Source organism: Cenococcum geophilum, assembly GCF_001692895.1.
Source record: "Cenococcum geophilum 1.58 unplaced genomic scaffold K441scaffold_14, whole genome shotgun sequence".
In the NCBI taxonomy this organism is placed as follows: domain Eukaryota; kingdom Fungi; phylum Ascomycota; class Dothideomycetes; order Gloniales; family Gloniaceae; genus Cenococcum; species Cenococcum geophilum.
Genome location: NW_027137572.1, coordinates 264,652 through 292,457, shown reverse-complemented (window position 1 = coordinate 292,457; position 27,806 = coordinate 264,652). Strand labels below are relative to the sequence as shown.

General features: G+C 48.6%; 10 protein-coding genes across 10 annotated transcripts; 5 read left to right on the top strand and 5 right to left on the bottom strand.

Annotated features, from left to right (window-relative positions):
* Window positions 1-753: 753 nt before the first annotated feature.
* Window positions 754-2,888, top strand: K441DRAFT_553518 (uncharacterized protein; the record flags this gene model as incomplete). The annotated part of the gene is made up of 3 exons (XM_067643186.1): window positions 754-1,181; window positions 1,229-1,542; window positions 1,588-2,888. Coding segments are annotated over 3 exons (2,043 nt in total), but the record flags the coding sequence as incomplete, so codon positions are not given.
* A 2,416-nt stretch (window positions 2,889-5,304) lies between these two features.
* K441DRAFT_676038 (uncharacterized protein) lies at window positions 5,305-5,814 on the top strand (the record flags this gene model as incomplete). The annotated part of the gene is made up of 1 exon (XM_067650911.1): window positions 5,305-5,814. One exon carries the CDS (start codon window positions 5,305-5,307, stop codon window positions 5,812-5,814), a length of 510 nt encoding a protein of 169 aa, XP_067505602.1.
* A 523-nt stretch (window positions 5,815-6,337) lies between these two features.
* On the bottom strand, window positions 6,338-8,178 carry K441DRAFT_485644 (uncharacterized protein; the record flags this gene model as incomplete). The annotated part of the gene is made up of 3 exons (XM_067641930.1): window positions 6,338-7,145; window positions 7,205-7,658; window positions 7,719-8,178. Coding segments are annotated over 3 exons (1,722 nt in total), but the record flags the coding sequence as incomplete, so codon positions are not given.
* A 3,311-nt stretch (window positions 8,179-11,489) lies between these two features.
* On the bottom strand, window positions 11,490-13,025 carry K441DRAFT_657410 (S-adenosyl-L-methionine-dependent methyltransferase). The gene is made up of 7 exons (XM_067648173.1): window positions 12,874-13,025; window positions 12,807-12,820; window positions 12,735-12,754; window positions 12,548-12,657; window positions 12,146-12,477; window positions 11,629-12,100; window positions 11,490-11,579 (listed from the first exon to the last, which is right to left on the bottom strand). The coding sequence occupies exons 1-7, from the start codon at window positions 12,963-12,965 to the stop codon at window positions 11,573-11,575; spliced, it is 1,047 nt and encodes a 348-aa protein (XP_067505600.1). The 5' UTR covers window positions 12,966-13,025; the 3' UTR covers window positions 11,490-11,572.
* A 118-nt stretch (window positions 13,026-13,143) lies between these two features.
* Window positions 13,144-15,325, bottom strand: K441DRAFT_657408 (uncharacterized protein). The gene is made up of 8 exons (XM_067648172.1): window positions 15,033-15,325; window positions 14,870-14,982; window positions 14,480-14,768; window positions 14,345-14,422; window positions 14,067-14,296; window positions 13,905-14,016; window positions 13,573-13,853; window positions 13,144-13,512 (listed from the first exon to the last, which is right to left on the bottom strand). Exons 1-8 carry the CDS (start codon window positions 15,269-15,271, stop codon window positions 13,466-13,468), a joined length of 1,389 nt encoding a protein of 462 aa, XP_067505599.1. The 5' UTR covers window positions 15,272-15,325; the 3' UTR covers window positions 13,144-13,465.
* A 1,758-nt stretch (window positions 15,326-17,083) lies between these two features.
* Window positions 17,084-17,901, bottom strand: K441DRAFT_553802 (Lumazine-binding protein; the record flags this gene model as incomplete). Its single annotated transcript, XM_067643197.1, has 3 exons — window positions 17,084-17,640; window positions 17,690-17,812; window positions 17,871-17,901. The coding sequence occupies 3 exons, from the start codon at window positions 17,899-17,901 to the stop codon at window positions 17,084-17,086; spliced, it is 711 nt and encodes a 236-aa protein (XP_067505598.1).
* A 293-nt stretch (window positions 17,902-18,194) lies between these two features.
* K441DRAFT_657405 (CoA-transferase family III) lies at window positions 18,195-19,801 on the top strand. The gene is made up of 7 exons (XM_067648171.1): window positions 18,195-18,236; window positions 18,291-18,322; window positions 18,405-18,531; window positions 18,580-18,827; window positions 18,877-19,133; window positions 19,186-19,479; window positions 19,534-19,801. Exons 1-7 carry the CDS (start codon window positions 18,216-18,218, stop codon window positions 19,743-19,745), a joined length of 1,191 nt encoding a protein of 396 aa, XP_067505597.1. The 5' UTR covers window positions 18,195-18,215; the 3' UTR covers window positions 19,746-19,801.
* A 196-nt stretch (window positions 19,802-19,997) lies between these two features.
* Window positions 19,998-21,695, top strand: K441DRAFT_552874 (uncharacterized protein; the record flags this gene model as incomplete). The annotated part of the gene is made up of 3 exons (XM_067643166.1): window positions 19,998-20,534; window positions 20,602-20,985; window positions 21,045-21,695. The coding sequence occupies 3 exons, from the start codon at window positions 19,998-20,000 to the stop codon at window positions 21,693-21,695; spliced, it is 1,572 nt and encodes a 523-aa protein (XP_067505596.1).
* Window positions 21,696-22,082: 387 nt separating this feature from the next.
* Window positions 22,083-23,597, top strand: K441DRAFT_53082 (uncharacterized protein). The gene has a single exon (XM_067642186.1). It carries the CDS (start codon window positions 22,266-22,268, stop codon window positions 23,493-23,495), a length of 1,230 nt encoding a protein of 409 aa, XP_067505595.1. The 5' UTR covers window positions 22,083-22,265; the 3' UTR covers window positions 23,496-23,597.
* A 909-nt stretch (window positions 23,598-24,506) lies between these two features.
* K441DRAFT_553192 (uncharacterized protein) lies at window positions 24,507-26,922 on the bottom strand (the record flags this gene model as incomplete). Its single annotated transcript, XM_067643178.1, has 3 exons — window positions 24,507-26,234; window positions 26,289-26,497; window positions 26,571-26,922. The coding sequence occupies 3 exons, from the start codon at window positions 26,920-26,922 to the stop codon at window positions 24,507-24,509; spliced, it is 2,289 nt and encodes a 762-aa protein (XP_067505594.1).
* Window positions 26,923-27,806: the final 884 nt, after the last annotated feature.

The following is a 27,806-nucleotide window of genomic DNA, read 5'->3' as shown; positions in this document are numbered from 1 at the left end:
GTAACCTAAAGTTATGCCAAGCCTAACCCGGACCTCCAATACCTTAACCTCTAAGAGTCGGCGATCTCCTTTCTTTATCTTTAATGTATTTAGTGTAACGCCGCCTGGTACTGTATATACAGAATTCGCCTTCTCACAACCCTATGGCCGGAGCGGGTCGGCCACGCTCCCTGCCTGTCGTGGCGGTACTCGATATTAGAACACATCCGTAACGGTAAGAAATTGATTGGTAAGCATGCTGACACAGACTAATCGCCGTATTTGCACTAGCTTAGCATTTTGAAGCCGCGCGATGACATTGCTGCAGTTGTACTTTAATATAAAGCCAAAGTCTGCTTGTCTCTTGTCGCAGAGGCAGTAATTGGTCGCTATCGCAATCTTCCCTGTATTATAGATGCTTCAGCGTGCGGTGCGGAAGCTTCTTGTGATGCGGAAGCATACACGGCGCAGCCCAAGGCAGTGCGCTTGCAGCAGCGCGTCTGTTAGCAACCGCAGCGTTGCTGGCTTTCTTCAGCCAGGTCGCTCGTGCAAATCCTCAGCCTTTCACCCTATCCTTATCTCCCTGTATTGTACCTCTATTCGTCTTCTATAACTCATCTCTACCTTCTGCATGGACCCGCTTAGTGCCACCGCCAGCATTATTTCTATTCTCCAGCTGTCAGGCAAGGTCCATTCGCACACCTCAGTTTCCTTGGGTGGTAGTCAACTCTTCTCCACCACGCACGACCCTGCGACGTGATTCTACAACTCGCAATGGACCCACTCACTGCAGTGAGTCTCGCGTCCAATGTTATCCAGTTTGTTGGTTTCGCCGGAGAGCTTATTTCCAAAGGGAAGGAAATTTCACGCAATGCTGACGGCGCGCTTGTCGAGAACCTCGAGCTAGAAGCTGTCACAGACAGTCTGCTTGAAATGAGCGCCAACTTGATTTCCTTACCAGGCGCTGAGCCATCGGTTTCAGAGTGTGAGTTGCTGAGGCTCTGCGAAGGATCGAGGGAGTTGGCTGGAGCGCTTTTGGCAGCTTTGCAGAAGCTGAAGGTTTCCAATAGCAGACCTCGGGCATGGAAGAGCTTTCGACAAGCCCTCAATTCAGTTTTAAGCGCCGAGAATATTGAGCAATTGTCGGCAAGGCTGGAAAGATACCAGAGGCAGATTCATACCGCGCTATTGGTCTCGCTAAGGTACTGCAACCCACGTCAATTGGAGGTGCGGCTGATCATAAGTTTAGAGAACAACTTCAAGACTACGAATACAGGAGGAACGCCTCTGCTCGGAACCTGGATCAGCGGCTTCAACACTTTATAGACTCAACCCAAAAGTGGCAAGTTGGATTCATCCAGTCCCTCCGTCAGTGCGATCGGAATTCAAACAAGGAACATGATATGCACCTGCTCGCCACAATGTTGCACGATGGTGCAGAAGCCGATCGCCGAGAACTGTACATTAAACAAATCCATCATTCGTTACTCTTCCCAGAGATTGAAGAACGACGTGAAAGAATCGCTGAAGCACATAAGAGGACTTTTGAATGGATATTCCACGGTACCAGCCGAACATCATGTCCGGATGATGTAGCTCCGGACTCAGCACCACCTCAGTGGGATAGCTTCACCGGTTGGCTTCGCGGAGATCGGAACACACCCTATTGGATCACCGGCAAACCTGGAAGCGGTAAGAGCACGTTGATGAAGTACCTCTATCATGAGGAGCGGACACTTGCCCATATTAAACACTGGAGCCTGGACCGCCCACTTATCTCAGCAGGATTCTTTTTCTGGAATTCAGGTACGGTAATGCAGATGTCATTCCTCGGCCTTTTACAAAGCCTGCTTTATCAGTGTGTCAGTACGCACCCGGAAATCATCCCACGCATTTTCCCTACCCGATGGCAAAACTGCCTGTTGTACGGTCGAGATCTGCACCCCTGGTCGGCGCTCGAACTCAGTAATGCTCTCAAGACACTCGTCGCTATGAAAGAGTTCCGCTTCATGATTTTCATAGACGGCTTGGATGAATTCGACAAAGACCCTTCCGAACTCGCCGCGTTCATCGTTAAGCTCGGAGAAATTGCTTGTCATAATCTTAAACTATGTTTAGCAAGTCGCCCTTGGCTCATATTCGAAGAAACCTTCAGGCGATCCCCGTCGTTACGAGTCGAAAACCTTACACGAGATGACATTCGGATCTACGTTGAAGAAAAGTTGGAGGTAAGCTCCCGGTGGGAAGACCTGATAACGTTCCAGGCCGACGCTGCCACTGGGCTGATGACAGAAATCGTGGACAAAGCTTCCGGCGTCTTCCTCTGGGTAGTCCTTGTCGTGAGCTCTCTACTCGACGGCCTACGCGACGGCGACACGATGAACGACCTCTTCGACCGGCTTGGCCAATTGCCAACGCAGTTAGAAGACCTTTTCCGCAAGATTTTAGATCAATTGAACCCGGAATATTTTGTGCAAGCGAGTGAGCTTTTCCAGCTAGTTGAGTCCGCCGTTAAGCCGCTCATGCTTCTGGATGTCTCCTACGCCATTGAAGGCTATGAGGAATCGATGAAAGCTCCCGTAGCTACTGTCAAAGAAGCGGAACGCACCTACAGAGCTGAGACTATGCGCCGTCGGATACAAAGTCGTTGCAAGGGACTTCTCGAATCCCCGCTACCCAGGCTGCGTAAGCACAAAGCTACAGTACAATATCTGCACAGGACTGTCCGAGACTTTATTCGAAATCGCACCATTTGGGAATATATAGTCTCAGGGGCACCGGTTTTTGAAGCCGTCGCTTGCCTATGTGGATCGTACCTCAAGCAGGTGAAGACAGCCAGTCGGTATCCCGTCGACCCCAGCATCGTTGGAGACTTCTGGGAGTCCTTTGGGCTCTGTACCCTGTACGCCAAAGAATGGGAGCGGTCCAAGAACGATACTCCGATGGAGCTTTTCGACGAGTTGGAAATTGCAGGGAATGTTTATTGGGGTGCCCTATCTGAGAATTCGGAATCAGACTCAGATGAGAGTTTGTTACAAGAGGTCATCTACACTATCGTGCCATACATACCAGAGAATCGCATTTGGGATCAGATTGTAGGCGAAAGACAAGCCGGTGAGACAGTGCCCCATTGGGCCAACACGAGCTGGCTTGTGGCAGACGTTCCCGGGAGAACGCTCGAAACCCAGGTGCTCTACGACTCCTTCTTTAGCTACTGTTTCGGCAACGAGTTCAACTCCTACATCATGGCAAAGATTCAAGATAAAAATTCGGAGTACGCCGGTCTGGCCACAGCAAACATGCTCCTGCTTTCTGCGGTGAGAAGCGTTAATACCAGTTTGGCATTTCTTTTGCTGGATTATGGTGCCGATCCAAATGCTATTAGCCGCGAAGATTTCGGAAGCCCCTGGCAGGAGCTTTTTGCTATGATCGGGCATCTTAACACCATAGAGGAGGCCTACGATCTTGTCAACCGTTTCTTGGACTATGGCGCAGACCCTTGGAAAATACCCACCCACCAACCCTTGGCTGACTTTCTAATGCAAAAGTTTGGAAAGTTGGGCCATGGCAACGTGAACGCACTCGTGCAGAACGTTTTGAATGCAAGGCAGAGGCAAGCTGATTTGCAGGAGAACGCGAAGAAGTCGAAGTTTCGCAAGACTATGAAGGACATGTTCAAGAGGGGGTAGGACAGGAGAAGTTGAATGGACGCAACACACCAGCTCGTATGCGCCAGGCTGGGTGACTCGGCATCCACAGCGCTTAAGCTTTTCGTCTTCTCACTATGTTCGGCTTTACTCATGTCGACGAAATCCAAGCCACAAACTCCTCCCCCCCCCGGGAATTATTTCGATTCGGTCAGGGCTTTCTGAACTTGCGCTCCGATCTCGTCATCGCATCCCCACTCTACGATAATCCGACATTGCTCCTCTTAACCAAGCAGTCGGAAACAAGGCATATTTCTCCATCGCAACCTCTCGACGCTCTTTCTGGATGGATGTTGCGGCTCTACGACGTTCTCTATTGTCTCAATCAAGAAGATACGAAAATCTCACTGCTCGTCCTTAGGCGCAGTCGCAACTGTAGAACCACCCGCCAACGAACACATAAACCTTGGCAGGGTATGAGCCGTAGTCCACACTAGCGTCAACCTTCTTAGAGTATGGGGATCTTTGCCCGTGATCAAGGCTGTAAAACCTCAACCCATCAAAATATGGGATCTCGAATCTGGATCATTGGATAATATTGCAGTTGGGAGGACAGCATGCGCCACACAACATGCCCTACTAATACCAGCGTGGAAATCGAACATGGCACCTGATACGACTCGGTGATTCATACAGGAGTCTCCGTATCTAGTTCTTTATTGCGAGACTTCAGCTTTAGAGGAGTGCGTGCCGCAAGATGCGGGGTATGGTAATTTTACGCGTGGTTTACTCCACCGGTTTTTGAGTCTTCATCGACCGTATAAAGGGAAGGAAAGCCAAGACTTCGTCTATACACCGAATTCGAGTTCGCATTGCAGCACTCAGGCCCAAGGTCAAACTTTCTCAGCAGCATTTCGCTATTGGTCCCATCCGCTGTGGTTGGTTCCTCTCCTCCTTGTTCGGGCGAGCTAGTAGTTATAGAGGTAGATAATAACGAGGGTAAGAGCCACGATAAGGGCGCATATGCTGCCTTTAAGGAGGTGGTTAAGGTAGAAGATTACGAAGCCTCTTATATAGAGGCTTTATAATTTAGGGTTAATTTAGTACGTTCTTCCTTCTTTACCCTTTTCCTCACCTTCTACTAAGACTTACTATTTATAGTATATATTTGATCTGGAGTCATATTGGAGTCCTGGAGCTCCACTCCAGTCCAATAAGATCACTGATTGAATGATACGAGTATCACCCCATCGCGGTGCGAGGATCTATTAACGAGTGGCATTACAATTCATGTCATTATTCGTTCCACTAAACGTTGGTCCGATCTATCCATCACGGAAGGCTTGGAAGTTGAGACACCAGAAGAGCTGGTCACACTCGCACTCAACGATCCGGTCTTAGATTTTGGTGCCTACCCAGATCCTTTGGTACGGGTTACCATCGCGAAGATACGTAGCACTGAGACAGCAGGATTGATTTTCCAAGGAAACCACTCCGCATTCAACGCTTCAAGCACCTTCTAGGTTGACAATCTCACCAGGTGCTAGCCCAAGGCCCAAGTTCACTCAAAGAACACGTAAACTATAAGGGCTTTGCAGACGCATATTACCTTCACCGCGATAGTTCAAAGGAAACGCCACCAACTTCCATCACTCGGGCGGCCGACCAGGAAACCCAAATGAATGCATCCCTCTGGACGGCGCCGCAAAACCCGGCGTTGACGGCATCACACGCTTGGCCCACCTCCCCTCCCTCAAAGCAACGTACAACATCCCCGCCCTCACGCTCCTCAAAGCCGCCCAGGCACTCTTTAACGCTTCGCAAATCCGCTCCCCGGAAGCCATCTTCGCCCACTACGATGCTGCACACACCTGGCCCTTCGTCGCCGACTACAGCCACCCAAGGAACCAGGACCTCCCCGATCCTCTGGATCTCTCAGGCTCGCGTTCCTAGCGCGTGCACGCCGACCAAGAGGCCCTCTCGGCGCACGCACACACGCCGACGCGGTCGCTCTGGTCCCGACGCTGCGGCGCCATATCTTCAACTGGTTGTCGGGGAGGCTGGGCCCGCCGGACTGGAGCAGGCCTGTGTGGCGCGTGTAGATGCAGAGCCGGGGCGACGTCGGAGTGTTGTGGAATTGCAGGATGCGGGATCCGGTGACGGTGCAGGTGACGGCGAGTATCGATGACGCGCAGTCGAGGGCTAAGGAGGTGGAGGAGGCGGTGGGGGAGCTGGTGAGGCTAGTGGGGTGGTTGGGGGAGGAGGCGAATTGGGAGTGGGGTTGGCGAGAGTGTGGGTAGTGGGTAGAGAGGTTAGGAGGTAGGTTTCCCGCCGGAGCGGCAGGTTTGATATGGGAATTAACGCCCCCCGATGAGGAAGTGCTTTGCTTGGGGGTATTTGGACGTCTTTGGTGTGAGACGCTCAAAATTAGAGGCCTATGCGTTGACAACTTGGTATATAGAGCCGTTCCCTCTTGTCTATTCTTGATGATGACCCTCTACTCAGGCTATATCCATGAACTAATAAGGATTTGGAAGGATAATTTCGGGAACCGTGATATCCGAATCTATTGATACAGTTAAATCCTCTATTTCTAAGGTATAGTGCTAGTGTGCCTACTAACTCAGCTTTGAAGCATAGTGCGGGTCGTTTGTGATGCAGCCGCCCATGAAACTCCCATAGTCTACTATCAACTCCTTATTTCATTAAGTGAAGAAACGTTTGGAGGTTAGTAATCCCACCGCTTCGTCTTTAATCTTAGGGCTCTTCAAGGGCTCTTCAAAATCGTCCTCAGCTTCAGTAACATCCTCCTCCCTCGGCTTCGCTACACCAATCCGTGCCCACAACCTTTCAACATCTTTATCCAGTAAGGTGCATATCCACAACAGCTTCCTCATGCGCGAGAGCAGTTCGTCACACGTTGTGTCATTGTCGAAGCCCGCGTCCGCGAATGCCACGGAGCAGTACTGCGCAAAGAAATCCATTTCGGGGGATCCCTGCGCGCCCAGCGCGCCAATCGTCAGCGTCCACAAGAGTAAGTCAGGGGCCTTAGCCCACTTAAAAATATTAGTCTTCTTAAGTGCCTCCCGTAATCGCTGAACTGTGGTGACCGTCACGGACCGGTACGTCTGGCCGGCAGGCTGCGAGACGCGGACGGTGAAGACGAGAAGTGAGAGGCAGATGCATTGGTCTAGCGTGTTGCGAACCTCGGCTGAACGGTCGTACCAGTCAAAGAGGCGGTAGTGGAGCAGGCTCACGTGCTTTTGCAGCTCCAGTGGATCCAGGGGACACCGTGGGTCATCGAACCAGAATGTCACGTCTGACGAATAAGCAATCACATCAGCGGTGATTTCTAGTAAGTCGGCATCGATCTTGAGGTCTTTGCAGAGCCGGATCATCCGGGTTGAGGAGGAACGGGCACGGGAGGGTGACATGTCATATTTGTATGGCATGCCACGAGAATCAACGAGAGCGGCGTATGGCCGGTCAAAAGATACAATCGAGTGTGCGATGCTGTGCCTGTTGGGGGTAGTTAGCCAGGTTTTGCAAGTAGAGTGTAACATTGACAGGTGGCCAACCATAATATGAAGGATTGCAGGCATTTGTTTGTACCAAGCGCCGCTAACCCTCCCCTCTGCTCTATCATCGCCTTTAGGCCATTCAGATGAATCATCCTCTGTCTCGAGCCAGCAGGCACACCCTCACGCCCGTGCCCCGCATCTGGGACAAGCATGGTCTCTTCGATGGTCAGTAGCGTGAAGACAGCGGCAATGTTATTGTCGCCTATACTCGATTGGGGATCGCAAAGGTTGCTGTTTATCTCGGAAATAGCTCGCGTCTTGTGGTACAGTACATTATCCATAGTCCCTGCCCCTGTCACATAAAGATGTAGCGCAGCAGAACAGAGTACGGCCTGCGCAAACGCACTCCTGCTGCTGTCCTGCAGAGCCCTGGCCAGCCATTCAGTTGTCGCAATTTTAGATTGATGGCGAATATCAAGCGGTATAATGCGTGGAGATACAATGCCCGTGACTGTTGCGCTTATTTGTTACCTTTCACAATGTTTATGGAAGGTTCATGAGTGCGGCTTACAGTGATCTATAAGGGCACTTGTTCGCGGATCTGTCCGAATCGGAAGCGAATCAAACGGATCAAGAACACCAATGGCAAAGAAATCCCTGTCAAGCCCGCCAGCAGGTGATGCAGCAAGTGAATTTAGTTGCTTATGGCTGCAGAAACCGTCCTCACAACTGCACACTGTTCTGGGCTCGCTCGATTGACGACCGTTAAGACTACGCCGCGGCTTGAGCAATTTGTTGATCCTACGGATATCTTCTTTCGGAGAATAATGAAACCAGGATAGCGAATCTGCAACCTCAGGCCACTCGCAGTTTGGGACGTACTTCGTCCCCCGCCTCGCACCCTTGTTTGTGGGCACTTTTCGGGTAGACCACTGCCTTTGTTTTCGAGCTTGATGCATTATAAACGATCGTATGGCCCGGTTGGGCTTTATGGACCTCTGAACGCCATTTGACGAATTGATGAATAGGAAGTTTTGCTGATCTCCCGGCTTAGGTCCAGAAGCTTCCCCACCAGGAGAGGCATTATGCTCATGGCCGGGCTCCATGCTGAAACACTGCAGTATAACCAAATCCACGGAAGTGTAGACGGCCAAGACATGAAGAAACACAGTGGGTAAGTATGAAATGCCAAAGGGGGTTATAGGTCTTGAGTAGGATTTTATCAGACAAAAGCTTAGCAGTTCAGACTAACCTTAATGGCCAGTTATCAATGCCTTGAATAGGTTAGCAGAAGCCCAAAAGCCAGCGCCAGCTTCGTCTGTGCTCGTCGATTACTTCTTTCCGCCTTTGTGTATTTCCGCATCCGAATCCTTGGGCAATGCTTTAATCTGTATCGGAGTAAGATATCCTACAATTAGTGACTTTGTAAAGGGCTCACCGGACTGCTTTATGGCGGACATTGGGCGACTATTTATGAAGGTAGGTCTCTCTGTGCTTCTTTATATTTCGTGTTGTTGCTCATGATTTATGAAGGTAGGTCTCTCTGTGCTTCTTTATATTTCGTGTTGTTGCTCATGATTTATGAAGGTAGGTCTCTCTGTGCTTCTTTATATTTCGTGTTGTTGCTCATGATTTATGAAGGTAGGTCTCTCTGTGCTTCTTTATATTTCGTGTTGTTGCTCATGTAACTTGCTTACGTATTTCATTCTTGAAATGCGATCTTCTACCGACAAGTCATAACCTATCAGGGGCACAAACTCGCCGCTGCTGCGCCTACCAAATGCTCTCCACAAACGCGGCTTTATCGTTCCGCACGGCACATTATAACCGAAATGGCCCAATTCCAAATAATTTTCGGAAAACAGGCATGGATATACATCATCAGATGGGTGGCTGAGTCTGACACTTAATCAAGTCCTACAAAATATGTCCAGATTCTGGGAAATCATGGACATTGCCACGTCATTTCAGCGATCCCAGAGATTCGTTTGGGCGAAATTTTGACAGTGAACCAATAGCGGATGTAGTGGAACCGTGGGCTTTGCCCAATGTCGGCCTTTTGAATCCACCTCTTTGCTCCGTATCTCCAGCTCATTCAAACCTTAAGTCAAAACACGAGTTTACTTCCTAGACAAGAACTCCTTAATACGATGATAATGCTCATTTCTTGGGGATGGATCTCCACATAACGCCGATACACAATCTGCGGTGATTATGTACTGCAAAAGCCGCCCGATCTTATAAAATTGATCTTCACTAGCCGTTCAAGAAGTAGAGGCCCTCCCCGAGGCATTGATCGAACTATTTCTAGCCGTACTCTCTCTAATAACCCCAGACTCGTTTTCCCTACGATCATGGACGTTTAGAGCTGAGGCGCATATTGAACCACAAACTTCTCTAAAACTCTCTAAATGGCCTACGGACTCGGAGCTCTCCAATAGCGACTCGGTCAAGTGGACCACTATAAAGAGGCTGCATAGCCAGTGACTTCTTCAAAACGGTTCCATGTGATGCCTGCGACAACCCTTTTGAAGCTGAGGAGGCCCTTTTAGATACACGATCTGGCAAGGCCGGTATTTCTAGGTTTGGGTAAGGGCTTCATAGACAAGCTCGAGCAGTCCCGAAGGCTTTCAGAGAACTAAATTCTAGTCCGGACGGTTTTGTGCCAATTATGGGAGTTTCTATGAAGCGTAGGTTAGTGTGATGGCTTGGTTCACTGTGCAGTTGCTGTTGGAGCACCATTTATGTAAAATAAGGTAGTAAGGACCGCATGTAGTCATCATAGTTTGCGTAGTGAAGAATGGAGAGAGGATGTTGTAGAATAAGCGTGGTAGCGGCTAGTCCTCTCGAGCGGAAATTGAGCGGAAATTGAAAGGAAATGCTTAGGCTCGGGAATAAAAACCCACCGTCAGTCTGATTGGGTACCGCTACTATGGTCTTGAGCAAAAAGTCATCTCACCGAAACCCATTACCGTCGTCAGACCTGAGCAATGCAGGGCGCATATTCCCGTGGTACAGAGTTTTGGGCAATCTCTCGAGACTTATTGTCATACTCGATCTTGAGATACTTGGCTCGCTCTCAATCGTGCAAACGGCTTGTCTTCTGATTATTATTTGTGCTTAGAGACCCTAGCAGGCGCATCTATGTAAGGTGTATTCGAACACAACCTCCTGATGCTGTGACAAAAGAACCTGAAGCATTAAGATTCCAAGGCCATGGTCACCGAATTTGAGCTCCTGTCGCTGGCGAAACAGTCTATTCTTGATGTCTCTCGATTCAGCCCCTATTGCAGAAGTCGGGTATCTACCCTCCTTTCTGGGCTCTTGGACATTGTCCTGGATATCCCACGTCATGGCCATCTGGCTTTTGCCACTTCCTTTCCACATCTCATCAATTCAGCTTTGCATCGCTCTGCTAGACACTCCGAACTTCTTCTTGATATTGTCATCGAATAAGCGCACCACTCTTGACTGAATAAGCGCGCCACTCTTGGCTGAATAAGCCAGGTCAGCACGTATCCAAGAAAGGCGAGAAATTCGGAGTCTACATCGGTTAGACATTTTCTCATTATCTCATACGATTACTATTAGTGATATCAGTGGAGAAGCAGAAAGGCGAATTATTAGTCTTGTGTGCACCTTCTAGACAAAACAATAATCGCAACATGGCCTTTGAGCAGACGGTTTGCTCCTCTCTACTACTAACCTTCTTGAACCTTCTTGAACTTTCTTGAACTTTCCAACAGTATTTAGGATTTCGGCACGGATTGTAGCTTTCCGTGAAATGCCCCGCATAGTTGAGAAATAGTATAAGCTACATTCAACTTCGTTACTTATAGGTAGAAGAATTTATCTGGCTTCCTAGGTAGTTTTCTCAAGGCGCTGGACTACTTCTAGAGGTATCATTTTTTCTAAAGACTAACCGTATTAGGTCATTTGATGAGGCTTTCGTGTCTTGTGCCCACATTCAGATCGATTACATGCTTGATGACGAGGCGCGAACCCAGATCTGGGCCACTGTGTTTGATAAGCTTCAGGACTACCTCGAAGAAGGCGGCCCAGACAGCCGCTGTGAGTGGAACGCGAAGGGATACGTCTGGGGCCCCGAGGAAGTCAGGATGCTGGCATGGAATGGGCGGGAATGGCGGGCGCCCAGCAGAACTCCGGATCAACTATATTCTGGAGCCCTCATTTTGATCTGAACTTGCAACCAAACAAGCCCTAAGTTGTTATTAGAGATTACATAAGTACCTGTGACACTTCAGAAGTAAAAACCTTTCGTAGATGTATTGAGCTATCTAAAAGTTACATGCATATCCACACGTATTTGTCGTCTCGTCGACCGTAGCTATAAACCAAGCCATGAAACGCCAACCTAACCCATGTCTCTAATGGTGAGCACAGTTCATGAAACGGCTCGGGACATCAGCACCTGAACATCGTTAGCATCAGTTGGTTTATCAAGTGTTGAGCGGAATTACATCTTGTATATGCCTTTGCCCTGTGCCTGTCTATGCATATCGTCCGTCTCTAGCCGATAGGTGATCTTGATGTCGAGATCACGCTTGTTCTTGTCATTGGGCTTGTTATCTAGAACCCCAGCGATCTGTTCATCAGCCTCGACGGTAAGCACATCGTGTAAGTAGAACACGGTCTGCTTCCAGTGCGTATATTTCGTGTGTGGGCCAGTAGAGAAGCGGATTGGCTTGTGGCACTTGGAGAACTCAATATCGAACCAAGCAATGAGGGCATGAACGAAGTCGTTGCGGCGGACTTTCAGTGAGAAAGGTTTCGAGAACGCAAGGTCGGCAGTTGTGACAGTGTAGAGGTCGAGCGTTATGACAGCCGTTGGATCAGTTACGACGGCTTTGATGTCGACGGTGTCAACTAGAGGTTCAGTCATGGCAGTTTTTTTGAGTGGAGTGTAGTCGAAACCCCACACGTTGTCCCAAACTAGCCGATTAGTAGGAATGAAAGATGTCGGAATGCATTACTCACAGCCGATTTTCTCCTCCTTGTATTCGCCGTCTTCAATACCGGCCATGAATATGGTGGCTTTGTCGGGGAATATCAAGCCATCTGGCTTAAGATATTTGTCTCTTGCATACAGCACAGTATCCAGCATACTCTCGTAGAGCAAGAAATATCCCATCCACTCTGAGATTATTATGTCGACTTTGGGATATGGCAACTCTACCTCCTCCATCTTTCCTTGTAATAAGGTGATTTTGCTAGTCATACCGTTGCATTCAACGATTTCTTTTGCCTTTTCAATGATAGTTGACATATCTACGCCGATGACATGCTTCGCACCGGCTTTAACGGCGAACCTGAAGGCACGGTGGGTCAGAAGCTGTCCACTCGAGCGAAGGGGAGCCACGGCGCGGGAGGGTTGCAAACATGCTAAGGATGGATGTACCGCATCCGACGTCTAGAACGATCTTGTCCTTAAACAGATGTGGATTCTGATATATGGCGTCCCGATACGACTTTGTTCTAATTTCGTCTTTCTGCTCGGCGGGGGGCACGGTCAGCGGGGGTTTCGTTTCGGGCGCGGCTAGGCACAGCATCTGCAGATTGCACACACCAACATCTCCTCATGTATGCCTTGGAGGGCGCATTAGTACAGGCTCTTAACAGTAGAAGTCGCTCGACCGACCATGATGATTATAGCTAAGCCCACGTGGTTAGTCTCGAGGTCATTATGGGGAAGAAAAGAAGCAAACCTGTTGAAGTAATGCGCTTCCGAATGCTCCATGCCAGCCAGACGATCTCCCGCTTTCAACGGGGGTTGGGTAGATGCCGTGTTGCTTGCCATGTTAACAGGCAGGAAGGAGTGGGGATATGAGGGTTGGGTTGAGGTCGAGGACTGCTTGATCTGTGTTTGAAGTCTGGAATTTTTTGGGCACAGACCGGTGGATATCCCTGTCACTCGCTAAGCTTTTGTGTGCTCAGGGCACGATACACGAATGATGCACACGATCTACGATAACTAACACGCAGTATGATGCGCACAGCACTTTCGGTATAAGGATAGCTACTAAGAGAAGGGTTGGCCCTAGCAAGGGATGAAGCAGTCTAAATCAACGCCAAAACCGGTGTTAATAAAAGTCAAAGCTTTGAATAAACAACAAATATCCTCCCATCAAATGAAGCAAATTCGCAATCAAAGCACTGCACGCGTTTCCTTTGTCAAACTGGTCGAGGGGTATCTTTAAAAAGACTCTGTGCCCTCCGTAAAAGATAAACCAATATCATGCAATGTCGTTAGATCGTTGTCGTAAACGTCGTACTTCGTAATCGTCATTACTCTGGCCGTTACCTGATCTTGATCTGATGGAACGTCTCCATGAATGCCCGGGCATCTAGACGCAAGTAAGCTTGGAAACAACTTCAACGAGCTAGGGGAACCTTGCTAGACTCACCTTCTGCGCTTGTGAACGTCAACTCATATTTTCCGTTTGGTGCCTTTGGAGGAGTATAATTATCGCAAAAGACATATGGATGAAGCTTTTGGAGTTGAACTGTAGTCGAACTAACCCGTCGAATCCAGCCTTTCGAGCCAATATATTGGGTAACGAAAGCGGTCCAAATAGGGATGGTCTTCATCGCACCACGCCTAGCTGTCGCTTCGAACCTAACACCACCGGAGTCTCGGTCTCTGAAGATACGGAAAGCGTGAAGGTAATCGTCATCCCGAATCTCCCTATATGGAGTTAGCCTATGAATCCCAAGCAGCGCGGCTACTACAACACACCCGCCAAACTCCTCTTTTTCGCCAGGTTGAAAGAAGTCCTCGAGACCTTGAGGGGTAGGAACTGAATCCTGGCGTTTCATGGCAACGACCGTACAATAAAATAAGACCATCCCTATGGAAGGATAAGTATGTGGAGGGTTCGTAGACCGTTGCTGTACTTACGCTCGTATAGAGTGAACCTGAGATTTGCCCACAAGTCCAGCTTGCCATCTGCACGGTTGACTCGGCAGAGTTGCAGGCAAGACTCTGTACGCAGCACCTTTAAAGCTGTAAGTGGTATGCAGTAGCGCATCTTCCTTCCACTGCTATCCAGGGTCAAGAACAGGATCCTGGCACGCTGGTCGGATGGTCTCCAATAGAGTCTCACCCAGACATCGGTCGCTTCGAAAGGACTAGGAAAAATTAGAATCAACTGCAACAAACGCTATCATTCAACTCACAGCTCTAGAACTTTGATGAAACCGTCGTTCTCGAGCATTTCAACTGCGATTGGCTCATCTCTCCCGAGACATTTGGTTCTAGTATAGCTGTTAGTCTGGCTAACAACTGGTGACCAACTCAAGATCTTCACGTACGATTGTCCTAGGATTCGAAATGGCGTGGATGAATGGCGGCCGTCAAATATTTTACTGGCCCAGTGCGTCAGACCGTTACTAGAATCATTGGAATACGTTGAATAGGTCTGTGACGAAGTCGTAGAGTAGGTCGGAGAATGCGGTAGTTCGGGCACTGGAGGCGGTACATAGGGCACCCTATCGTCGTAGACTGGAGAGTGGGGATGCGCTGGGAACTGCGGATATGTCGAAAATCGCCCCATTGGAGGTCTAGATGTGGAAGGCGTCCGGGGTCTTGGAGTTCGGGATTCTGAGATAATTAGCGATTTAAGCTAGGCGGTCGCGGGTGATTTCTTGGGTGACAACCAATGACGATTTTATGCTTCAATTGACCCTTTGCTTTAGACTTACCTTGCGGATCGATTGATAGCCTGTCAAAATAAGTGTCGAGAGGCTCTTGCTTTCTCAGGAGTCGAGTTAGGCGAGTCTTGATATAGTCCGTGTCCGTATCCCCAGGATCCACACTATCGGTTATCAGCGTCCTCTGGTTGCTAGATCTTGAGTGTATGTTTACCCTTTCAGTATATCAAACAGTCCCTGCAAATAGGTACGATACAGTTCCAGACGGTAGGATAACCCTGCACCTTGCTCTTTGAAATCCATGCATAGATCATCCCAGATGATGCTGTATTGTGGAGTTCCGGGGAACGCTCCGGGATGTTGGCGACTGTTCCGCTTTGACTTTCCAAACATAGACCGGATATCGTCCAAAGTATGGCCCAGGCTTGGGAGCGCCAAGTCGAGGTCGCCCATGATGCGTCCTGAGTACCTCCCGTAGCTGGAGAGATCCAAGGCTTCGTCCAAGACATGTAGGGCAGAACTTATAGCGAACAGTTCAGCCATATCGCCCGTAATGTCTTTGGCATACTGCGGGATCTCGTCCAAGAAGACCTGAAGAGCAGCAGCGACGTCTTCGGCATCTTTGGCGTATTCCAGCAACCTCAAGTCCATCGTGAGTCGCGTGACTTCGGATGTTCAGCAGACCCGGAGCAGCAGTAACACGAACATTCTCTGACGGAGGAAAAGAAGGTCGGCGAGGCGCGCGTGTATTCAAAGTGTGAGGTCGACAACAGTCATTTGGCTGGATGGCATGCCTTGTGGCCCTTCGTCGTGAAGGATTGACGTGTTCAGCAGGCGGCGACAGGGAAAGACCAATGAATGCTAAGCCATCGTGCTTGGTGCATATGCGAAAGGAACAAAAACTCCCTAGCGCATACGGAAAGCCGTGACCAATTTTCCTAACGCAAGAGACTGCAGGTTTTTCTGCACTTTTTGGCCCCAAATCCCGACACTCTCTGCGGAGAGGCATCCTTCGGTGTTTTACCAGAAAGTCGTAGCTCGTATCCGCATTCGGGAGAAGGGTGTCACATGACGCTGGCAGGGTCTCGCGAAATGACGGCTTGCAGCGCGACGGGCGCAATCTTTTATGGACCAGGTGGCCTAAATGATGCGTGAGCGACACATCTTGCTGATCGAGCCTGAATATCTCTCTGGACACAATTTTCAGTTTTACAAAAATAGGGGAATTAAAAATATTCTTTTTGAGGTTATGACGAATAGGCTGTGACGGAATACTGTTGTTAAGAACTGTACGCATGAGCTAGAAATATCGCGAATCTAAGAAATTAAAAGCAAGTCGCACTGTTCCATGGTATATTCGTTTTATTAGCAATTGGTGTTGGTGTTGCTCCGAAAATTCGAGACGCACAAACGCTGTCCTTATGCATGGAAAGGAAAGTCCGTATCTCAACCATTTAGTTTACGACCAAATTTTAAAGTTCAGGAGTTGGCTTCAAGAATGTTTCTTTTTCGCAGGAGAAGTACATCTTGTAACTCTACAACAAGATGTCGACTAACAAAGGTATTTTTGAATAGATGCACTTAGCTAGGCTAGAGACATTCATACCAACGGTCGTATGTTTAAAGACATTTGATTTTCGATGAACGGTTCGGTGTGCACTTTTTGGAGTCACGGATAGGATCAGAAGCTACGGCAGATATGAGATATATATGTTAATGTGGTTGACCTGAGACATAGACCCCAATAATGCTCCGCCTCACTGTTGACAGGAGCTGCGCCACGTATTTCCAGCCAACAGCCCTGTGCAATTCTCGCCTTGTCTTGTCGCCTTACACGGATGCCTGCGACAACAGGTAAAAGGCCGACACTACTAAACCCCCGAGGCGATGTCTTTGGTTGTTTATAATCTGAAACCAAAGCGGGACCATGTCGCTGTAAGGGAACTTTACGCGACTAATCTGGTTATACTGCTCGGGAGAAAAGTGTGTTTAAAGCCGAATGAAGAAAGGAAAGAGATGAACAAGAAGGTTCGTTAACATGTTAATTGGGTTTTTATACATTAGATAGTTGGTATGGAACCGAAACATTCATTTCATGACTGTGCTCTCAAACCCCGTTTCAGCAGCTGGGGGGCGCGAAGATATGCAAAGCTGACCAAATGTCTTGCCAGAGAGGCGTCATTGTTACCATAGTCACTCCTAATGACCACCGGGCCCAAGTGCGTGACGCTGGAGGCTTGGTCGAGACTCGGATTCGATATCCTTCTATTTGCCTAGGCTCATAAGCTTCTCGTCTACGATTCTCGACACCATCTTCTCGAGAATAGCAAAATCACCGCCTGTCTTGCCCTCAAAATAGCCTGCTACACTCTTCTCCACATACTTCCCAACCATATCCACCTCGACATTGACATCTTCGCCAGGTTTTTTAGCTGCTGTGACCACTCGCTCCTGTGTATATGCAATCAGCATGACCTCCATCCAGCCATCCAGGCCGTCCTGCACTTGAGTCACGGTTAAACTAGCACCATCCAAGGTAACATATCCCTTCTCCACGATGTACCGGAGTACCGACGGGTCCCGCGGCCGGAACCGGAAGGTCAGGGCGTTTCCGTCGGGTGTAACAGAGAGAATTGTCGCAATTGTGTCGACATGGCCTTGTACGAAATGCCCGCCCATCCTTGTGGTGGCTGATACAGCTCTTTCAAGATTAACGCGTGAGCCTTGTATGAGAGAGCCTAGGTTGGTACGGCGAAGAGTTTCGGGAGCAACGCCGACCTTAAACGTAGACTTATCAAACTCTGTGATCGTGAGACAGGTGCCTGGCAGACTATTAGAATTCTAATTGAAACTGACGAGTAGCTAACAAACCATTGACGCTTATGCTGTCACCTAGATTCGCATCTCCGAGAATTTCTTGGGCGTCAGATATTGTCAAGGACGTTCCGCCTCCTCCGCTCGCCGTTTCATCCAGCTGTTCGAGGGCCGCAACAGCTGGCTGAAGTCAGCTTAGCCGAGCGCCGACAACAACCGTTCAATAACGAAGACTTACTTCCCACAATTTCAACGATGCCGGTAAACATGGTTGGGAATCGATGATGTTCGGCAGGAAAAATGCGAAGGAGATGGGACGAGAGCCTCGGTGGGATCGTCATAAATCTAGTGGGGGGATTTAGCGGGAGTGCCCCCATCATTCCTCCGCTCTCCCCTACACAACGTTATGGCCATGCTGCTCTCTATAACTAAGTTATCAGCGGGGCTCACAAGGACTCAATGGACGAAGACAATTATCAATTCCTCGTGTAGAGCCTCAAAGAGAGGTCTAACAGCGGTAACTAATGCCAGGAGTGCCGGTGATGCCGCAACTCTCCCTCTGGCAGGTATCAGAATTTTGGACATGACAAGAGTCCTGGCCGGGGTTAGTCCGAGCTCACTATTGTAACAAAAAGCTATTACTGATGAGGGTTATTAGCCATATTGTACGCAGATACTAGGAGACCTTGGGTATGCGACGGTGAACCCAGTATGAACCACCTCCTCTGAGGTTGGCAGATCCAAAGACCAACCCAATTGACGTATAATATAGAGCGGAAATCATCAAAATAGAACATCCTATAAGGGGAGATGACACGAGAGCATGGGGACCGCCTTATGCTAAGCATGTCAAAGGGGAGAATATGGAAGGGCCAGGGGAAAGCGCTTATTTTCTTTCTGTGCGGTTCTCCATCCGTTTTGGTCACAGTCATACTGATCTTATACAGGTAAATCGCAACAAGAAGTCATTGGGACTGTCATTTGCTCATCCGTCAGGCGTTGAAATACTTCATAGATTAGTGAAAGATTGCGATGTTCTTGTTGAAAATTATCTGCCAGGGGCGTTGAAGAAATACGGAATGGACTTTGAGGCGGTATCTAAAATAAACCCGGCTTTGGTATATGCAAGTATCACTGGTTATGGCCAAACCGGCCCCTATAGCAACCGTGCCGGATACGATGTCATGGTTGAGGCGTAAGCCAAGCCGAACAAAGCTCTGAGAACTCTTCTGATATCTACCTAGAGAAATGGGTTTAATGCATATCACCGGAACAAGAGACGGGCCACCTGTCAAGGTTGGCGTCGCAGTTACAGACCTTACTACGGGTCTGTACACGTCAAACTCGATCATGGCTGCCTTATTAGGGAGATCAAAGACTGGAAAGGGGCAGCAGATTGATGTAGCACTAAGTGACTGTCAAGTGGCCACGCTTGCGAACATTGCAAGTTCAGCCCTCATTAGTGGAAAGAAAGACTCGGGCCGTTGGGGTACCGCACATCGTAAGTTAAGATGTATAGCTGATTCTGAGAAACCTCGCCTAATATTCCATAGCATCCATTGTTCCATACAAAGCATTCAAAACGGCAGATGGGGATATTTTGCTTGGAGGAGGAAATGACCGGCTCTATGGCGTGTTGTGTAATAGAATTGGCAAACCAGAATGGGTAAAAGATGAGCGATTTGTGACAAATGTTGTTCGTGTGAAGAATAGGGATGTTTTGGAAAATCTCATAGAAACAGAGACAATGAAGAAGAGCACCCAAGAATGGCTGGAAATATTAGACGGTTGCGGGATGCCTTACGCTGCTATCAGTGATATTCAAAGGACGTTGAATCATGAGCATGGTATGTTAACAATACCTTTCATTATTGCATCTTATAACACTGACTTGATTACAGTACTGGCTCGCGACATGGTGAAGGAAGTAGATCACCCTACATGTGGACCGATGAAGCTCGTCAATACCCCGGTTAAATATTCGGTTTCGAAACCGGGCATCAGGACACCCCCGCCTACCCTCGGTCAACATACTGATGAAGTTCTGAAGGATATGTTGGGCATGAGTGAGGACGATATAGCAAGTCTACGAGGCGAAGGAGTCGTGGCATGATAACATAATATATTCACTTTTAATCAACTGAAGGAGAATCCCGCCGACCATCATGCATGTAATAATGTATAGATATAGATTCTATATTCGTCGTATACCTGTTTTCGGTGTTGGTGCTTAGTCATCCGATCAGGAAGGCGAAGACTGTGACGACGGGAAAAGAGCTCCCAAATCCAACTCCGGTTGCCCTTTCCTGCCCAGAACCCCTTCAATTCTAGTACATATGGTCGCAAACGAGTGTTGGATTCAACCATGCCAATTTCGCATTCCTCCGCCGTTGCAGACGCTCCCAATCCCCCCGCGATCTCCATGACCGCTACTCCCACCTCCGCCACAGCTCCGCAACAACTTTCTATACAGGCCAACACAACCGTTGCCGTAAAACCATGGCCACCTGCTTCGACATTTCCTTCCCATAATGGCAGTGGGCCATCGTTTCACCAGTTTTCGGCATCTACTGAGGAAATTCTAAAGCGTGTGAGCGCGAATGCTTCTGCGCATGCGGGCTCGCCTGGCTGGGAAGCGGCGAGAGAACAAGTTTTAAAGAGCATGGTCACTAGCGATAAGATTCCTACTCCTCCGCCAACATCTGGTTCTAGTAGGAGAGGCAGGGGAGGTGGGAAGGTGGGGACTCCTAGCGGTTTGAAGGGCGAAGTGCCGACTAGTGGTACCACCCCCGCATCTACCTCAACTCCCACTTCTGGGAGAGGAAGGGGCAGTGGAAGGGGGAGAGGGAGAGGAGGTGGTAGAAGTGGTAAACGGAAGAGGGTAGACAGTGTGGAAAGCGAGGTGAGGAGGATATCAATAGCTACTATTCTGTTTGGGTAACCCCCGGCTAACACGGTAACGAACGAAGAATGATTCTGACATTTCCTCATCATACACACCACTACCCACCAAGACAAAATCAGGGAGAAATGTGAACAAACCGGCTCAGTTTGTTCCTGCCTTGCCATCACCCCCAACAGTTTCCAAAAGGCGGCGCTCGAACAAGAGAAGTGCCGAAGCTGCCTTATGTAAAGTTTGCCATAGGGGTGCGAGCCCTGCTAATAACATGATCGTCTTTTGTGATGGGTGCAACATGGCTTATCATCAGTTTTGCCACGATCCACCTATTGAAAAAGACGTGGTGCAGATAGCAGAGAAGGAATGGTTTTGCAATTCATGCACGCGATCAAGGGAAAGCGCAATTGAGGGGATGGAAGGACTCGTTGCGGGGGATGATTTGTCTGTAGAAGAGGTATGCTTAAATTACCCCATTCCTGAGATAAAGGTTCTAATATAGAATATCTAATATAGAAGCGTACATATCTATCGACATTACCATTATCGACTCTCATCTCTCTACTCTTACATGCAAGCATTATCTATCCTACTCTTCCTATATTTTCGCCGGCTGCTCGATCCGTTGTGCTGGATGTTGTTAACTCAAAATTGCCATCGTCGTTACCTAACCCACTTCCACCTCAAGTAACTACTCGGGGAAAAGAAGCAATAAGGATTCCGGCTATCAGCAACAACGGAACCCAAATCGGCACTGGGATTCCTCAAGCTCAACCTAATAGGCCGCAAAGTCTTTCCACGGCTAATGAAAACTCGGGTATGGATCCTGCCGAAGCCCAGCTACATGCAGAGAGCTCTCATCACACACTTGACACAACTACCGTGCCTGTTCCGGAACCAGAGACAGATCCCTATGATGGCTACGACACAGATCCGCCAGCACATTATCCTAAAGCCGGTAACGGTCTAGCTAGGACGATGCGTCCAGAGAGTGAAGATCTTCAATGGCTAGTTGATGACAATTTTGAGGTCTTTAGCCACAACTGGAAAGGAGATGGAGAGACGGTGGGATCCACTGGGGTAGGGCAAGGACTGAATGGCTTCGACAGCACTGACACGACAATGGGCCTGGGAGTCGCAACAGGAGTATCAAATACTGGATCTTAATTGGAAACTAGGGCTCCGATTTATTTTCATGGCGCAAGGATGGGATTAGACAGGCTCTCATGAGGCTCAAATTGCGGTATACCTCCGCGGGAAAAGGCGTTTGGGAAGGTTGATATCGGTGACTCCATTTGTTGCATTCCTACCACTGTTCCGCTAACTCGAGCTTCCTGGACCATGGATTTTACGTATGAAGGCGATATCATCTATGTACCCCTTTGCGGTTCTCTTCTTCAGACTAATTCACTTCACTTGCGTTGTTTGTGAACATGTACTTTTCAGTATTACCAAATTTGTGCATTTCTGCAGATTTATATTCCATGTCGTCGAATCTCTCTGCACAATATTAAGGATCTTCAAAACTTTGTATTCATACTCAAATCAGAAGAAATCACTCGATTCATCGACTGGTTTGTCTATTTCTACCCTGGAGTTACTCTCTCTTATTCGTTTATCCATATTGTTCCCTTACCTTCAAACTTTCGGAATGACATTCTACTCAGATTAACAAATTCCAAACCGCGCCCTCGGTCACTGTGATCTATCATCAAGGAGGTTCTAGTGACCATCTCAATGTCGTCACTAACGAGCTCCAGCAAGGCACTTTCCCGCAAACTGAAGGACAAGATCAAGACGAAGTTTGGCCGTAAGGGCTCTGTCAAAATGGCATGTAACCCAAAGCCGTCCTCACCAAACCTCCTGGGTCTTCCGGATGAGTTGCTCATTCAGATCGAGCCATATCTATATTCACAAAACGACCCGCAAAACACCTGCCTCGTGTCCAGGTCTCCGGCCCGAATGGCCCAAGAAAGGCTCTATCAAAATATCGATTTTGTGCCTAATGGAAAACTCGCGTCTGGACCAGCTACTTATAGTTTGCGTCTGCTCCTGCGTACCCTTATCGAACGTTCGGGCCTCATAAGTCGGGTAAAGTCCTTCAACGTGTACATCAGAAATTGCCGGCAGCCTTGGGAGGATGTGCACGGAACAAGCAACGCCTTTAATGTCTGTGAAGGCCATCATCCGACGGAGGGGATTCCCTCCGAACTTCATACCCAAATGCTCTTCAGGATCGTGCTCCGGTTGAAGGTACCATCCCAGCAGCCCTGGGTCCCCGATACCCGGGTCCCCGATATTCTCCCGGGCTGTGACGGCGCGCTCGCGGATGTTCTCCTCGCCATGCCCCCGTGTCCGTCCAAGCTGAGAATCGAAACAGCTCGGAGCATGCCACGATTATTCAAGATGCTTTTTGGGAGCAAACTAGACGGCGGATTCCCACTTGCCCGGGTTGCCGGCTTCGCCAAGATGAAGGTCTGCCACATTTCTCACTGCAGGGCCGATTTCCCCTGGTTCGGCCCTTATAAGGAAGTACCGTTGCTAGGGCTCCCCTGCCTGACGATGTTGCACCTTGCCAGCCTTCACCGGCTGGCAGCGCTCCAACGGACCCGGTTCATAAACTGCGTCGGGATATCCCACGTCACTGACCTAAGGATCGGAGGGGTCAACGTCCCAAATATGGAGCAATTCCTAGGTCGTTTCAAGCCGCTCCAGTCTTTCGCATACTGTGGCCACGATGTACTAATTTCAAATAATACCATCGTGGATTTCTCTAACATCGTTCTACTCTTGCACAGGTCATACGCCTCGCTTGAGTGCCTTGAGATCACCCTGCTAAAGGATCGGCCGAACCTGACATACCAGCTCATAGGCTCTCTCCGCCCTTTCTTGCGACTTGAGAGAATTCACAATACCACAACGTGCTTTTCTTCGCAGCACGAGCCACTACATGCAGACGCTCGTTGACCTTCTGTCACGCTCGTTTGAAACCCTACCCCTGGTTCACGTGAACAATGATATCTGGATGGATCTGTGATTCCTCGCTGACCATAAGTCTAAGCCACGGCGAGAGAACGATGTATCGTTCGCAGTGCCTAATCTGCGGAACATTCGTCTAGATTGGCACGGTGGAGAGTGCGATGAGGATGAGTGGGAACGTCTATTTGCCTTTATGGAATACGCCGCGTTGTTTGGTATCCTCCGGGACTTGGGAGTGAAGATAGAGATGCTGGGTTATGGAGCCGACTGACATGCGTATGAAGTTCAAGCTTTATATGCATTGAGTGTATAAGAGCGTGTGTGGAGGTTTGAGGATTGCATGTATAGAGCAAGACCCTCGTTGAAGTCATCATATACGTTGGGTGGTTGTGTAGCGACTGTATTCTTGAGAGCATGTTGCGAGAAGCTAAATTCTTACTAAGATGAATTTGCGATTTGGGGGATTTCCAGAATGTGTAACGGCGGACTAGATAAGGTTCAAGCTTGCTAATTAGCTTAGCTTGCTTGAACCATATCTAGGTACACTTGCTTTTTTATTTGTGCTTTTTTGTATGAGCTTGCTTTGCAGCAAGTATTAACTACAGATCGCTCTCCGAGAGATAATGTTAAATCCTTCAAATTTTTGCAACCAGGTAAAGTCCTTCGTGCGTATATAAAAACTCCGAAAAATGTATCGATGCAGAGACAAATAATGGCCAACGTCACCAAATGCAACGATGGATACCTGATACCTCAGTGTTGAAATCCAATAATACCTTTGGAAACCCTTCCATGGCGAAATAACGCCCTTGCTGATGCAGAAAATCAAATGTCTTTGCCTCCCATTCATTAAGCCATATCTAAGTTGGTGGGTATTTGAGAATAAGTAAAGTAGGCGTGAGCCGAAGCCTGGGGGCGGCCTGCAAGCAAAATACCTCCCAATAAAGTTTTGGAGGTTTTAGATGTGCCAAAACTCTAAAGTATAGTGAATCAAGCGTCTTATTCGTAACCATCACCATAGTCTTCATCGAAGCCGACGTCGTCATCTTCGAACTCTTGCCCATCATCAATGCCAAATTCACGTAGCGCATTGTTTTCTGTTTCTTCCTCTTCCTCTTCCTCCTCATCTTCCTCCTCTCCATCGTTATCTTCTTCAATAACAGTGGGAGGTGTGCGTGTAATTGGTGCTATTGCAGCTTGAGATTCTAGGGTAGCTTGTGTTGCAGGTGGTATAGGGAGAACAGCCGGACCCCGGCTCGCTCCAGTTCTCCTAATGGTTAGCGCAGTGGACTGAGGACTCTCTGCTTCCCGTGAAACTTGAGAAAACAGGGGGCTTTGAACCTCGCCCGGCTCATTTCCCTGTGGAGAGCCTTCGCTAGAAGCCCCTTTCTCCTTATTCTTATCGGTGATGCTTCGATAGATCTCATTGAGCCTCTCGTAGTTGATATGTTTACTGAAACCTTTGCTTCTTTTTTGCAGCATCCGTTGAGTTGCTTCAGCTGGGCTCGACGCAGGGCTACCTTCTAGTACACTGCCGTCGCCCATGCGCAAATGCTTCCTCTTGCGCTGCTGCTTCTTTTTTGGCCCACCGTTAGCTTCTTCCAAGGACTTTTTAAGCAACTTTGCTTGCTGTTGACGTAGCCAATCTTCATTATGTGTGACCCAGATCCGCTCTTTAATAGCAATCTCTTCCGGGCTCAGTTTACAGTTCATAACCTCGGGGTCGTCTGCAAATTCCTCCTCGCCGACTTCTGCCTCTTCGGAAACAGCCGATGGGCCGCGAACTTGGTCTGCGAGTGCCTTTGCACGGGCCTGGGAGGCTTGGTAGGTGGAATCATCCAGGTTCCCGAGTGTATCTGGGTCCGTAAGGATCCGCTCAATCTCTTCCTCAAGTTCGTTTTCAATCTCAAGGTCCTCTTCCGATATGACAATAGGTTCAGCTTTTTTTTTCTTTCTTTTCTTAGCCGGAAGCTTTTTGGTGGGAGAAGATGAGGACGACGATTCTGTTTGTTCGTTTGCTTGAAGTTCCGAATGCGCAATATTAGATGCTTCCAGGAGGTTCCGGTCGATAGGGAGATCGGGAATGACAAATCCGTCGGCGTCACGGCGAGGTTCCTGAGATGTTCGAGCTTCTGCAGTAGATGGGGATACTTGGCTCGGCCCTGCTATTGTTGAAGATATCTGGCTTAACCCCGCTTGCGTCTCGTCGTCAGCAGTCATCATAGGCTCTCCGTGGATCAATTGCGCTAACTTCCGCTTCTTCCTCTCCTCGCGCTCTAACCGCTTGTATATTGCGGGTGGTAGCGTCTGCACCTTTAGCCTCTCGCCAAAGTTGCGAAATTGCTCCACAGTCAAACCACCACTCTGAGTACGCTTGAATTCGGCAAGACGACTGAAGATAGTCACATCTGCAACCTTGACCACATAGACAACCTCGCGGATCGTTCGACGGAAGTTATTCATGCGGGCCGCTAAAATTATGCAAGCACCGCATAGACCCGCAGGCTGTCGACCTTCGACCATCCAATCTCTCTTCATGCGCTTGACGATCTTTGCAGCATCGGTCGCGACCTGCATTGTTAAATCTCCAAATTCTAACTTTCGGGCAAACTTGAGGATGAGTGGTTCAACTTCTAACACCGCATTCACACCGGATGCTCCAGTATCGCCTAACCATAAATCCTTCACAAGATCCTTGTAGACTTCTCCTAATTTGAATACGTTCACCTAAAAAGAAGTCAGAACGAAAGTCGGGAGAACAGATATACGGAAATAGCATACTTGAATCTTCTCCGCTAGATCCATCAATAAGACTGTATTCCCAGAGACCCTTCTGCAGGCCACATAGAGACAAACAGCTGCAACCGTACGAGTGCGACGTCCTTGAATAAAATTGTTCGTAGCTGCAAGCTTGTATATCCCAAACGCTTGTTCTTCGGTGCTTGTAGGAAGGTGAAGAGCACTAGCTAGTTTTCTAATCTCATCTCTGCCTATAGACGTATCATTAATGAGCTATCCAAAACTGAAAATATAATCGTTTGTATCAAAAGAACTAAAATTTACCATTATACTCCGTCTGTTCTCTACTTTCCATCCCTCCTCCAGCTCTACGAAAGGCTGATCCCATAGTCTTGGCATGTCTTTGGCCTTCCCCAACGAAGGCACCCTGCACCACAGCAGCTCCAGCTGAAGTTTCCCCAAAAGTGACCTCGGAAACAATGTTGGAATCACTGAGCATAGTACCGCAGCTCAAACAGACCCGATTGCCATCGTGCTCTTGAATATCCGGCGTAGCGCAGCATGATTTAGGTGCTTGAGGCTTTCGGTGGGCTGGCGAGAAGATCTTCGAGGGTTCAGGGTTCTTAAGTGAGGAGAGGCGCTCTCTTGGAGCTCGAACAATATGAGCTGTGGACATGGTGGTAGTTCTTTATAGCAAAGGTTATTGGATTTAAGCTCGGCAACCTGAAGTGGGATTTGGAAGGTGAAGAAGCGTCAAGGAATAAGCGTGAGGCTTCTGCTACGTGCACCAGCCCAGATTGGCTCAGTATAATTCATGGTATTCCATCAATGCATTGCTGTAGTTATCGTGAGTATGGAGAGGTAATGCATGAAGGAATGCGCGAGCCCTGTGATTGCAAAGTTGAGTCAAGATTGATCTCGGCTATTTTGCCAAGCTAACGTTCTGCTTGAGCGGGCAAAAAATTTCCACTTGAAATTTCGGCTACGTTTCCTCCGAGCCCTGCGTTCGAATCCCCGGTTTATCTCCCACAATTAGATTTTGCCAAAATAATTTTTGTAGGGTGAATTGAAGAACAAATCTACTGTAGTACATCCTTTCTCTGTTACAATGCCCTTTGAAGCTCCTGCTGTAGCACAAAGCTGATTCACCGTCCCAGCCTCGGCATCATGCCAAGACTCCATGCGGCGCACATCGTCTACATCACTATCAAAGTTGGGGAGTCACGATGGCGCCTCGTTTCTACTATCAGTTGCTGCTCTGCGTAGTACTTTGCTTTCCCCACACTTATCCGGCAATGTTTTGATAAACTATGAATAGTGCGTTTCAGAAGCTGCTTCGTTCAAATGCAGCTGGTATTGAGGCGAACCGAGTGAGTCGCGGCCAATTGTGCCCAAATCCAGCGAGTCCAGATTAGGGTGGTATTGTTGAGAATAGAGGCAGTCATTGCTTGAGAGGTCTTTTCTTTCAGTAGGTTTTCTTAGAGTGATGGTTTGACAGTTTTCGCTGAGCCTTTTCTGGTTTCACTTCGACCTGGATGAGTCTATGGAAAGGTCGGAAAC

Bases quoted from the DNA above. Each gene is read 5' to 3' on its own strand.
- K441DRAFT_657408 (XM_067648172.1), bottom strand. From the start codon at position 15,271: ATGGGCGACCTCGACTTGGCGCTCCCAAGCCTGGGCCATACTTTGGAC. The intron at 14,423-14,479 runs GTACGTGAAGAT...CAGCTATACTAG, and splicing joins TTTCGAATCCTAGGACAATC to AACCAAATGTCTCGGGAGAG. The intron at 14,017-14,066 runs GTAAGTACAGCA...ATCCTTCCATAG, and splicing joins CAGGTTCACTCTATACGAGC to GGATGGTCTTATTTTATTGT.
- K441DRAFT_657405 (XM_067648171.1), top strand. From the start codon at position 18,216: ATGACAAGAGTCCTGGCCGGG. The intron at 18,323-18,404 runs GTATGCGACGGT...CGTATAATATAG, and splicing joins CAGATACTAGGAGACCTTGG to AGCGGAAATCATCAAAATAG. The intron at 18,532-18,579 runs GTGCGGTTCTCC...GATCTTATACAG, and splicing joins AAAGCGCTTATTTTCTTTCT to GTAAATCGCAACAAGAAGTC.
- K441DRAFT_657410 (XM_067648173.1), bottom strand. From the start codon at position 12,965: ATGGCAAGCAACACGGCATCTACCCAACCCCCGTTGAAAGCGGGAGAT. The intron at 12,658-12,734 runs GTGTGTGCAATC...CCCGCCGAGCAG, and splicing joins GCATACATGAGGAGATGTTG to AAAGACGAAATTAGAACAAA. The intron at 12,478-12,547 runs GTTTGCAACCCT...CCGTGCCTTCAG, and splicing joins GGTACATCCATCCTTAGCAT to GTTCGCCGTTAAAGCCGGTG.
- K441DRAFT_53082 (XM_067642186.1), top strand. From the start codon at position 22,266: ATGTCGTCACTAACGAGCTCCAGCAAGGCACTTTCCCGCAAACTGAAG.